The sequence below is a fragment of the Pyxicephalus adspersus genome, chromosome 1 (genome assembly GCF_032062135.1).
Source record: "Pyxicephalus adspersus chromosome 1, UCB_Pads_2.0, whole genome shotgun sequence".
NCBI lineage: Eukaryota > Metazoa > Chordata > Amphibia > Anura > Pyxicephalidae > Pyxicephalus > Pyxicephalus adspersus.
In genome coordinates, this window is record NC_092858.1 from 147,708,427 (window position 1) to 147,721,064 (window position 12,638).

Sequence of the window (12,638 nt, forward strand, 5' to 3'; positions counted from 1 at the left end):
CATAGTTTGGTAGAGTTTGAACATTTAACTACAACAAACACCAACTTAAAGACAAGACATTTTACACTGCCTGGCATACTGGTATTTTACCATAAAAATTTGCCCCAGTTCTGAATCCACCATCATCTAAACCACTTAGCACACACATCGGACTTGCAATAAGAGATGAATAAAATCTCTGCTGTTAATAGTTTAAAATGAATTTGCTCATTTGCAAATTAAGTCTCAGTGAAAGTCCAGAAATAGGGAATTATTACCACTTGATCTGATCACTAGCAGACGTTTTCTTTCTGTATGTTATCACACATCATAAATAGAGTGTGTCTAAGTTTTGTGCGTGCAAGCACAGTACAGTTTCTAATTGCACTGCCTGACATAGACTTCCCTCTAGTGGCTGAAAAACACAGCACGCTAGCTAAAAAAGTAAGATGGGTACTCGTGGCAAAGGCTGTTAAAACACTATTTGCCAGAATGTGCAAAACCATTTACAATAGGGATAACAGCTATCTTTCAATACACATAGTTTTTAATACTCTGTACGCTAATAAACTCCCAAAATATTGCTTCATGGCCCATACGGCTAAGGACCTTACATGCTATGAATAATACTAACCTAGCTTTGTTGCCAATATGGTTTAGAAAATTAAAAAAAGAGATGCCGTGTGCTACAGCGTCTTGCACTAGATTTCACAACTAACTGTTAGGAGTTGGCATAATATCTGCAGAAAAATATGGTTCATTGAAGCAGAGTGGTTGAAAAGCCATAGTCAGTGCCTGGGCCCAGTGAATGATGGGGATCTGACATGCTCCATGCTGTGCAGAGCAGTGAGTGAAACCCTAAATAGTGCAATCTCTCGTTGGAAGGAAAAGAAGAAAAGCACACTGGTAAAGAAACAAAACTCATCAAAAAACCAGACATTTACCAAGAGCATCTACATCTGAGACTGCAGGGAAGGCAAGGTTACACAGGAATTTAAGTCGCAGTCATTGTTATTGTCACTAAATATAATGAACTGGTTATGCATCAAAAGCAGGGAACACAGAAACTATTTCTTTTGTACAGACTATGATCCTAAAAAATTACACAATATATAAAAAGCATTAAAAAAATAAATCTCTACATCTCTGATATGTGTTCACAAAATCAAAAACCATAAGGCAACAAGTTAATGACAAGTTGAATCTCTAATCTTAAATTGTTTTAAAATTGCAGCTCTACATTTCAGGTAGTACCAGGCCGGATGTCAGGCATAAAGGATGCCTTTCTCTTGTCTCTGTCTGTCATGACATATAGACATTATTCAAAAATTCAATCAGTACCCAAAAGTTTTAGCTTTCTTCACCTTCCTGTATAGAACAGGGATCCTCAACTCCAGTCCTCAAAGGACCAGGATCTGCACACATTTTTAGCATTTCACTAATAGTATTTTTAGTAGTAGCATTTCACTTTATTTCAGTTAATAAAGTAAAGTATGGTTTACAAAGAGCTTAAAAATTACTGTTTCTACCAAAATCTGGCCTTGGAGGATTAAAGTTGAAGAACTGAGTATTACCACTAAAATGACCCTGTACCAAAACAATTAAAAAAATGTAGGTAAAAGCACAATTAAAATAATACATCAAGCATTTTGCCACGTTTACTACTTTTCCTTCCCACATTATAGTACAGAAATGTGATGTTTCTCTAAAGTTGTTGGGGATTTACACAAAGTGAAAATTCCCAAGCACAGCTCCACCTTGCTTGTGCTCTATAACCCTCTGCTTATCTAGGAGTGTCTCTGCATGAAAGGAACATGTGCACAACTATTAAATACAAATACAATCTTATTGGAAAATTGGGGTCAAAAGTAATTATCTGAAAACAGGGCCTCATTAAAAGAGTGTAATTCCAACAGGTAATATTTCCACCTGACAGTTCTTTTTAGGAAAATACAGAAGGACATAACTATTTATCTAATTTTGTAGGTATGATGTGAGTGCTACATCCTTGGGTTACAAAAGCAATAACAATGTACCTTTGGTGGCTCCAGCTGACCCAAGGTGGTAAATAGCTCCAAGAATTAACCAGAAGGCCTTCTGCTCATCGCCAGAGATTCCCAGGATTTTCATAGCAGCCTGCAGTTTGGTAAACAGCTGTGCTGACTTCTGCTTGTCTTCAGCCTTGAGATATTACAGGCAGTGTTTGTGGATTATTAGATATTCATTTTCAGTTATTAAAAGCTTGTCTAAACACAATATCATATGTATGGAACAATATTAATTTAAGTAACAGTACCTAAAACTACTTGACAGGTAATTATGTGAGCCTGTGCTAAAGTATGTAGTCTATGTGACTGCAACTATGCCTGGCCAAACCAAGAGTATACCCGGGATGAGATGTAAAATATTCTCTTAAAGATCCAACATTGCCAGTCACTACTCTGTGAGTGTTCAGGGGTTCTTGGTAACTGACAATCCAGTATTGTATAGGTACTAGACTAATATCTTTCAGCAAAGCTTAGGGGTGAATTTGTAATACGTGTGCCATTTTTCAGTCCAAATCTAATGTTAACCAAATGTATTCAAACCTCAGTATAAGGACAGTGAGTGATGCACCTCATAGATGACTTGTACAAGATAGCATGACAATGTAAAAATAAGAATGTAAAACAAGTTGTTACACTCTAATATAATTTGAAAAGATTAAGGAGATTTACAATAACAAATATGTGTATTTGCTGGACACTAGCTACCTTGGAATTGAGAGTAATACCAAACACGTTGTTTTCTGCCAAGTGGTTGAGGTGAAGCTCTGTGCTGTAAAAGGATAACAAATTCAGTTTAATAACATAAAGCACTAGCAACACTGCAACAAGTGACCAGATTGTTATGATATTTAGCTTTTGGGCTGCAATGAGCACATATAATTCATGAACACTTTCAAACAGCCAAAGCCTTCAACTTGGAACACATTGTTCAGCAAAGGCTTGCGTTTCCTAATTTGTTGGAAAATGGACTTTTAATGCTATTAGGGACAAACACATATATTCACATTTCATATCAATGTAAAGAATAATGGTATGCAGTGGTCAACAGAAACCAGGGATCAATCTTTAAGAAGGTATGTAATTGTGGTTAGCAGTTAAAGCAGATAACCATTATTGGACGCTGCATGTAGCATCCAAAAAACCATGAAGCAATGTTACTGCAAGTTAACCCGTTAAAAAGAAAAAAAAAAACAGGACAATGGACAATGAACATACTTGTTTTAGTGTTAACCATTGTGGCTGAATATAGTTAACCGCAGCAGCAAAAACTGCAGTCTGAACTGAGCTTTTAGAACATATCTGTCTTAAGTCATTACTGTATTTAAAAAATAAAATAACATGCTAAACAGTTAAGGTATTGCACTGATGAGCAGCACGGTGGCTCAATGGTTAGCGCTGCCTTTGCAGTTCTGGGTCCTAGGTTTGAATCTCAGCCAGGACACTATCTGCATGGAGTTTGCAGGTTCTCCCTGTCTTTGCATGGGTTTCCTACGATTTTGTCCCAAATTAAAAAAAAATGCAGTTAGGTTTATTGGCTTTCCACTAAAATTGACATTAGATTGCAATAAAAGACATATGACTATGGTAGGGACATTAGATTGTGAGACCCTTAGAGGAACAGTTAGTGACATGACTATGGACATTGTACAGCGTTGCGTAACATGCTGGTGCTATATATACACTGTGTAATAATGATATACCGAAGAGTGCTGTCTGCTCCAGCCAGGAGGTAGTAGAAAATATTGAAGGAAGCTTCATTTTCGGGACGTCTGGCCACTCTGAGTTTCTCCAAAAGCATTGTCTGAAACCCAGAAAAAAGTAAAAGTAAAGTAAAATAAATCAAGACAACAAAAAACAAACTTCAGATCTCAGAGCTAAATATTTATTTAAATGTTAAAAGTGAACATTTAAATGATATGAACGGTGTGTGAGACTGCTCTTTGTAATGTGTTAAAATGTGACTAATGCTGTGGTTGTTTGCTTGAGTGTCCTCGCATCCTCAATAGCTTTTTAGAAAGCAAAATGGTAAACATCAGTAAAAAAAAAACTTCTAAATCAGAGTGCTAGAATTTTTCTTGTGGTGAATAATAAAGGCAAACAGGTTAATACTGCAAATAACTATGTTTTATTGGACCTGATTTATTAATTCTCTGCAAGACTAGAGAAGTTAGATTATCATGATAATGCAAACTTGGAATGGATCTCGTCCATGATTGCAAACATTTACCAAATAGCAAATGATTGAAAGTAATCTATTCCAGGTTTGCTGGTTCACTCAGGTTCACCGATGATAGTCCATCTTTTCCAGTCTTGGAGAGCTTTTATAAATTAGGCCAATTGTATTAGTAACCTATACATAAGGAAACAAAAAGTACGAATAGTCCTAGCCTATTTTTCAGCTGCACTCTGTGATTGAGCATTGACCTATATTACATACTATAATCTGTTACACTAATACACAATTAAAGCACACTACAAAGTTACACATACATCAGCACCTCAGCAGAATAGATCAGTTTTACAGAGTTTTAGGTTACTTTTCACAGCAAATTGGCTAAAAACGGCTAATGATTATTAAAAAGATAACTAAGGCAGACCAACTTTTTACAGGATAAGTATCAAACCCAGCGCAGCAGGTGGTGAGGTCATATCCACAGTCTACATGTACTGCTTAAATGATCGGTATACTCAAAATTATTAGACCGAGGGCCTTCCCTTGCAAGAATTCATTGCTAAGTCTGCACCCTTATGAAAAGTATGATGGGTTCTCCCTGTTTGAATTTTTGTTTGGTATATTTTTTGTTCTTTTATAAATCAGTGGAAGATGCTGGAATATCCAAAACATGTAGATGGTCAAATTGGACTAAATATCACATTTGGGTAGAATGATCATTTAAAAAATATAGTATCTGGCAACCTACAACCAACTTCTGTACTGTGATGCCCAAGGTAGAAGATTACTTTAGGTCAGAGACCATACAGTGCCAATAAACTGGATTCACTTAAATTCAAGGGGAGAATATGAGCTTCAGGAATACAGAACTTAGTGTGTTTTTGTTTTTTTAAGTGCTGCTCCCTGGCTAGTAAGACCACTGGGAAGTTCTCCACTAGTGACCTTACCAACCACAATACCACACTTTCCTTTGAAAACAGAAAGCGGATAGCCTTCCTAGAGGGTATCTGAGCAAGTAGAAAGGGGTTAATTTAGTTCTAGATAAACCAGCAACATCCTTGCAGTTGTAAACTGGTAGAATTTGTTTTCTTGTAAGAAATTAATTCACAGTCTTGTGCACTTATGAAAAGCTACTTAGTATCCAATGTTAATCCTTTCCATGCTGAAGGCTAAAATCACACACCACACCGGCTTACAAATCTAAACACATTTTCCACGCTTACTTGTAGGTCTTATAAGCTCTCAATAGTAACCGCAGGCAGCCAGACATATATTTGAGCATCTCTTCTCTCACCTGTATAGAAGCAGATGCCACTTGTCCAGCCTGGTCAAAGTCAAGTGAAATGATCTGTGAAAAGCGGGTGGCATTTCCATTCAAGTTGGTACTGCTGTTGCCGAAAGCCTCCAAGATTGTGTACACAGCTTGCCACTTTTCCGCTGCAAAAAAAAAAAAAAATTCAGGAGTATAGTGATTAGGTTTACCAGGAAAGATTACTAAACTCAATAGAACATTTATATAAGAAAGAGCTCTGACATAAAGGTGAATTCTGAAATGAAAAAGAAATTATTGCAGCTCTGTATTTAATACACCCTTGTGCTTTTTTATTTAAATTAGAGCAGTTTAAGTACCAGAATTTATTTGGTATTAGTTCCCCTGCAGCCCCTGTACATTAATGCTTAGGCTACAGGAGGAAGACAAAGTGCAAGCAATTAGTTGTGCTGCATTATAAGAAGCATGCAGAAAGAAAGAAAAGGGAACGGCAGAGAAAGGAACTAATCATAAATTGATATAATAAAGGTTTGTATGGGAAACAGACTGAAGTCTTCTGCTAATTTGTTTAATCTTTTAATAAAAAAAGGCAACAGTAATGAAACTTATCCTTACTACAAGGTCTTGCTGATGGTGTTACTTTATTGCAGGTAAATCTTTTAATAACTCATTCTATACTGGACAGGATAGCTGTGGCATCCCTGAAAATTCTGATGGACATATTTCACTATGGGAGAATTCATGAAACATAGGAGGATCACATCTTATTGTGGTTTACGAAGATATTAGTTAGGGAACAAGTGACCTTCAGATATCTTCAACTCTGATACCAATCAAAAATTACTATGTGTTCACAGTTTAAAATTTTACAGAAAATACGCAGTATGTATGTTTATTAACACAGTAAGCTGCAAACATACATGTACAGTTTTTAACTGCACACCCATAGTCAATGAATGAAGGCGGTAGTGAGTGGTGCATAGCCACAAACTGTAAAATGTTGAAACGCTGGTTCATCAAGAACCAACGCAGCAGTTAGGGATGACAAACGTTACCAACTGCTGGTAGCCACCCAAGAATGACTGTTCTGACCTCCCATCTGAACCTATTATGGAATCTTTGTGGTCCAAGGACTAACTGTGGGGGGCATCCCAGGCTAACATAGCATTTATGATGCATTTAATGGTATGTTTGTCAGTGCTGGATATTATGTCAGCCTGATGAGAGTTTGTTGCCGTCATTCACACAGACCCTGTCTGGTATGCTTGCAGTATCATTTAGCGTGAAGAAAACCCTGCATATGCGTTTACATATGGCTGCCCCCACCATTATATAGAATTACAAACTATATACAGAAAGGTTTTAAAACCTTAACACTCAATAATAAGATTTTTCATATAAAGCCAATCTCTTTATAATGTTTATCCAAAAGAGACTATGGATCCCATTTAGTAGTATGCCTGTATATGTTCTTGTTATGGACAAGAAAAGAAAATGTAGGTAGGAAAAAAAATATTTGAAGGTAACTTTGTAACATTTGAAGGCTTTGTAACATTGTTACACTTCTAATTAAATAGTGCCACTCAGTGGCCAGAAGATATATTACAAGATTGTATCAGAAGTTATAGGAATTTATTTCTACTAGCCAACAGGTGCCAAAGCTAGCTGACAGTTCATAGGCCAAGGTCCATGGCCAGTCTCAAAGCAAGGTTTTAGCAGTTATGACAGCCAGTAGCTAAAAAATGCTAACATGAAAATTAGAGCCATTTAGACAGTGGAGTGCATCACAGTAAGTTTTAAACCTTCATAAAATACTAGTATGTACTTTAACCAAAAATGTTACATATTGCTTTGATATCTAAGTGGTGAAGTCTTTATTCTGACACAAGCTGCTATTGGGTGAAAAGTGTCTTCCTAATGCGCTGTTGTTATCCATCACATGCACCCTTGTTTGAATTTACAAAATGCGATGCCAACACACATTGCACAGAAACCACAGAAAACATAAAAACTAGCAATCGTTTATGATACACCCTGATTAAGGAAACAACATGTTAGAGTTAGAGTTTAGATATACTTGCTGGTATATTACGACCCTGTTGGAGGGGAACATTGGATATACAAACTAGTTGTGCCATACCTGACAGAATCTTTCCTGTGCTGCCAGACACGGTAGCCAAATATTGGATAAGGTGCTGACAGCTTGTGGTTTTCCCAGAACCGCTATTTCCCAATAAGACAACAGACTGGTCCTGGCGAGTCATCAGCATATTCCAGTATGCAGCTTGGGCCACACCGTATATATGGGGAGATGTGTCATCCCTGCGACATCCCTTGAACATGTGCATCACCTGCAAGAGGACAAATAGCGAGATCAGAGGACAGCAAGCTACTATGACTACACAAGTTGATTATGGCAGCAAAATAATTCAGAGGATGTACCAGCAAAAGTAGAAACTTTTTTTCCTTTACCCACAAAAGAGAGACTTATCCTCATGATGTTTTCAACATTCCCCCACCCCCCACCTCTTAGATATAGGCTCTTTTGATCAGAGTCTTCTTCTCCTTCTGTGTCATTGCAAGTATCTGTTTGTCGTTTGCAAACCCTTATCGAATGTACAATGCTGCCCAATACCTTGCCGATTTATAAATACTGTTTAATAATGGTAATCCAAAAAATACACATTACAAAACTGGAGGGAAATGATTTGTGAGTTGTACTGGACAGAGGACAGGCAGATCCATAGGAGTGCTGTGACATTCTGTACTTCCAGTTATGAGGAGCATGAAGCTTAATCCGTGTGCACATATATGGTTCTTGTCCGACATGAACGGTCAGGCTCATCTCAAGCGAAAATTTGACGTGTTCAGAGGTCACCGGATGTTGTTCAGGTATTCATCCTGGCAGATCCATGAGCGACCAATGATGAATAGACGCAATACAAGTGAAGGGAGGAGAGCACAGCAGGGTGCCGCTTGCTCAATCTCCCTTCTCTATAGAGCAGAACAGCGCTAAGTGCATATCGCTCATTCGTTAATCTGCCATTCTTTTGTCACTCTTGATCATGAACGATTGCATCCAGCAGCAATACCTGAACATGCGTATGCAGCCTTACTGGCCCATCTAAGGTTATCTCACACTCCAATCAAATACTTAATTTCTGTACATTTCTCCAAAGAATGCTGCAGTTGTATTGAATGCCATCAGCAACAAAGCCAATTTCCACTGTTGGACAAAGGAAGGCCGGTGCTTTAATACACACATGAGTTGTTCATACCAATAATTGGGGAGACATGGAGAAAGCACTAAATTGTTGTGATTTTTTTTTTCATTAACAGTCATTAGAAAGCAAGCTTTTAGGCCATTACAACTCTATTCGCTCAGAATTACTGCATCTGTGTCAGTCTTCCTCCGTGCAAATAGGTAAAGCAATGAATTTGTCAGCAAGGAAGCGCACATTGTAGGTCACTGAAAGCAAACGCAGCAGTTTGTACTCGACACAAAATGATATAGCCTTCCCTTGTTTAAATCTTAACTTTCCAGAGTGCTTTCAGTGCTATACAGAAATGGCTTTCAGAAATGACAGAGCTGATGGAAGATAAGGGATGATTTTATTAGGAAACATGACTGCGACCATAATTAGGAGTGAATGTACCTGCACAGTTATAGCTCTGGGGAAATTTTGTTGCTATGGCAACTATGAGCGCATTTAACCGGGAAACCGGAAAAGAACTGACGAGGTTTGAATGACCTGGCCTGCCCCGGTGTATCTCACATCAGAGCAAATTTATAATGAAACCCGACAAGACTGATGTCTCTGTGCTCAAAAATAAAGGGGCTCTGCTGCTGAAGAGGAAGGGTAATTTAAGAGCAGAATGGCATCCCCTGAGGCCTACCACTGTATTTCATAAAATGCTAAAGGAAAACACAATGGCTTCAGATATACCATCTCACAGTGATCAAATGTAGTCTGTTCAGAGAAGACGTTCACCAATTGTATTGTGCAGGAAATTTGGGAAATAATGCCTTGGGGATTATTTGTACTCCGGAGGAGCCCCTGTATCACTGTGCAGCCAGGAGAAAGGCTCGTATCGGGATAGAAGGAACAATGCAGCAGCAGGCTCATTCCACTGAATAATAGTACACCTGACATGTCAACTAAAGCTGGTTATTTGTAAAGGTCTCTCCTACAAATACATAAGAACACATCAGTCCAATTACAAAACATTTCTGCTCCTCAAAAAACAGCATTCTAATAAAGCAGATTTCACTTCTAGATGATACAGAGCTGGCATAATCACCACTAGTTCCACATAATCAATAAAGCTAAATTCCAAGCAGATTTAAAGGATGTCTATGATTGTGCTTCTGTATTTATGAAGAGATAATTACATGGAAGAATCTCAATGTGACCGAGTATCTTCCTCTTCCAATGTCATACAGAGCAGAGTCCAGACAAGGGGGGGAGGTTCCAGTCAGTTGTGCATCAATATGTGCTAACAAGGGGTATGCTGATGATAAGAGAGAGTAGAGTGACAAAGGTGAGCTATAGGTGCGCTGCTTCTCTTTTTTCTGTAGCGTTGCAGGCTATGGAAAGGACAACGCCTACAAGAGTTTAGTAACGGCAACAGAAAAACTTTTACCCTGCAGGGCTTTTCTGTGTGTCAGAACAATGTAAATTTTAGGAGAGTATGGACAGAAAAATTGTGAAACAGCTTCCATATAGGTATTTCATCTGCATATTTAGCTGTTTGGCGTTAGGTTTGGCTTTGAGCCTTTATTACCAGTAAACCATTTTGATTCTATTCAAGCAACCCAAAATTTTTAAGCTAAAATAAAAAAGGGGACATTTGGACCTTTTACTTTTTTTATTAGCCATTAATTTAAGGATAATAATAATTTAAAAAAGGTAAACATAGAAAAAATATGGAAACTTCTGCTGGTGACCTCGCTTTCTAAAAATCTTATCTCCCAAAATAAGTATGCAGAAAAAAATGTATATGTGTATATTTGCTTCTATGGACTGAAATTAGAAAATCACACAACTGCCAGGTATCTAGTATTTTCCAAAGCAGGCCAGGAATGGCAGCTTCTAAATTTCACTCAGTAACCTGCATAGTTCATTCTATAGTGATTCATTCATATTAGTGCACTTGCAGAAAACACAGTAGATGTCCATAAAGTTTAAGTGCTAATGTAAATCTAAATGAAGCATCACAGATGGCACTCTGTAGTTCTGTTCTTCTATTAATAAATGTAATTCTCAAGTAATCCACTAGATGGCGATTCCCTATTAAAGAATACAGTATATATAATGAATTTAAATTTTTTATGTGCATACTAAAATTAAACTGTACAACTATACCCACTAGCGCATTGTATTTCAGAAACGTGTTTTAAGGCAAGGCACAAAGAATGCATTCTTACACTGGTTTGCAATACATTTTTAATGGAAAACACACCTTGACAAAGCACTGAAGTGCAACTAGCTGCTGCATTTATTATTATTATTATTATTATTATTCAGGATGCAGTATGCATCATTTTTTGCATGTTGTGGCACATTGAATAGGCTGCCTAACTCACAGCATCACAAACAGGAACATTCTGTGGTTCAGAAAAAAAAAAACACATAGGGCTCTAAATATAAATTATTCCCCAGCCGAATTCTCTGAAATTTGCTAGTGGTGAATTCTATGGCTATATTTTTCTACAGGTCTCCTATTAAAACAATGTCTCGTCTGCCACCTAGTGGTCAATTGTCAGAAGTGAAGAACTTTCAAAATACGAAATGAGTGGGAAGAAAACTAATTTTACGAGCGGACTGAAGAAGGAATAATTTATAAATAAAGCACATACTGTTTATAGTGGGAATAGGCCCTAAGACACCACCCAATTGTAATATGCTTTGTGATTACCTGTGTTTGCATGAAATCTACTAGGGACTTGCTTTTCTTGTCAGCCATAAGTAGCCACTGGTTCACTTTAAAAAAGTGCACCTTAGATTTGTGAAATGTTCACAATTTAGTCTTTTTTAGATGGGTCCCCCAAGAGTTGACAGGAAATTTCATGACAGGAAATTCTTAACAAGGACTGTAAATCCCAGAACATATGTTCCAATTACAGGATTTTCCCCTATCCTCTATTGTAAGGACAATCTGTAAATATTGAGGATTTTTCCTTGCTTTCTTACGTGGTAGTACCAGTCACTTGGGTAAATCTTCTAAACAGAGGTAGGACACTAATAAGAAAACTAACAAAGATTCTGTCCTTCTTACCCCACCTTAAAGAATTCTTTACAGAGATAGAATTGCATATTCTATGCATAATTTGGAGACTAATAGCAATAACACTGTATGAAATCATACCTTCTCAGAATATATAGAAGGTGAGCTCATGGGATTCATGATGACCATGGCTGGTCCAGCATTCGTATGTATTAGGTTGCCTCCATAGCGCTGACGCAAAGTGTGCAGTACACTCGTTTCATTTAGGTAAACCAGGGATGCCAGGTCTTCCACTCGATCGTGAGATGGAGGATTTGCCTGTATAAAACACAAGGAATTCATTTAGATATCCAATCTCATCAGAAATTACTGTATAGTAAAAACATTCCTACAGGTTGTTTTATTATCTAAACAAATGTCTTGTTTGGGTTTGAAAAATAATTTTCAAGTACAGAAAGCAGAAAAAATTGTTATGGACCAATGGCTGATTTTATTATTGTATGCACTATATAAGAACTAAAAAGGAAAGTAAGGCATGTTCCAAAGTATGCGTCTACTATTATATACAGGAATATTCCTGTGCTCAACACTCACCAGCTATCCCAGTTTTCAGAGACGGTTCCAGGCTTTTACCAGAAATAGTTTTTTATTCTTTCTGTCTACATGCTAAGTTTCATACTTATTTTCCATGAGGCAGATTCTGACTTGCTGCAGCTTCAAATGCACACAATCAGAAAATGCCCAGTGAAATAAGAAATTGCAGTACAGACACCTATATAGCTGTGCAGGAATAAAAGTAAGGCACAAGTACCGCTTTCATTTCACTTCCCTAATACAAGGCTTTGTCACTATTAAAATGTGTGTTTCAAATGCTTTTGCAAACCCAAATGTTACTTTTAAAAAAGCTGTGATATCCTCACTATGTTGAAATAGGTTTGTA

The 12,638-nt window shown here is 37.4% G+C and overlaps 1 protein-coding gene across 18 annotated transcripts in view; it reads right to left on the reverse strand.

Moving 5' to 3' along the window:
• The window catches only part of MYO18A (myosin XVIIIA), a 200,433-nt gene that overhangs the window by 114,300 nt on the left and 73,495 nt on the right, over nt 1-12,638 (reverse strand). For all 18 annotated transcript variants that reach the window (XM_072430591.1, XM_072430583.1, XM_072430600.1 and 15 more), the window contains 6 exons: nt 11,840-12,016; nt 7,611-7,821; nt 5,495-5,637; nt 3,728-3,828; nt 2,733-2,796; nt 2,016-2,160 (listed from right to left, as the gene is read on the reverse strand). In XM_072430591.1, the coding sequence (XP_072286692.1) occupies nt 2,016-2,160; nt 2,733-2,796; nt 3,728-3,828; nt 5,495-5,637; nt 7,611-7,821; nt 11,840-12,016 (841 nt within the window). The remainder of the gene's footprint in view (nt 1-2,015; nt 2,161-2,732; nt 2,797-3,727; nt 3,829-5,494; nt 5,638-7,610; nt 7,822-11,839; nt 12,017-12,638) is intronic.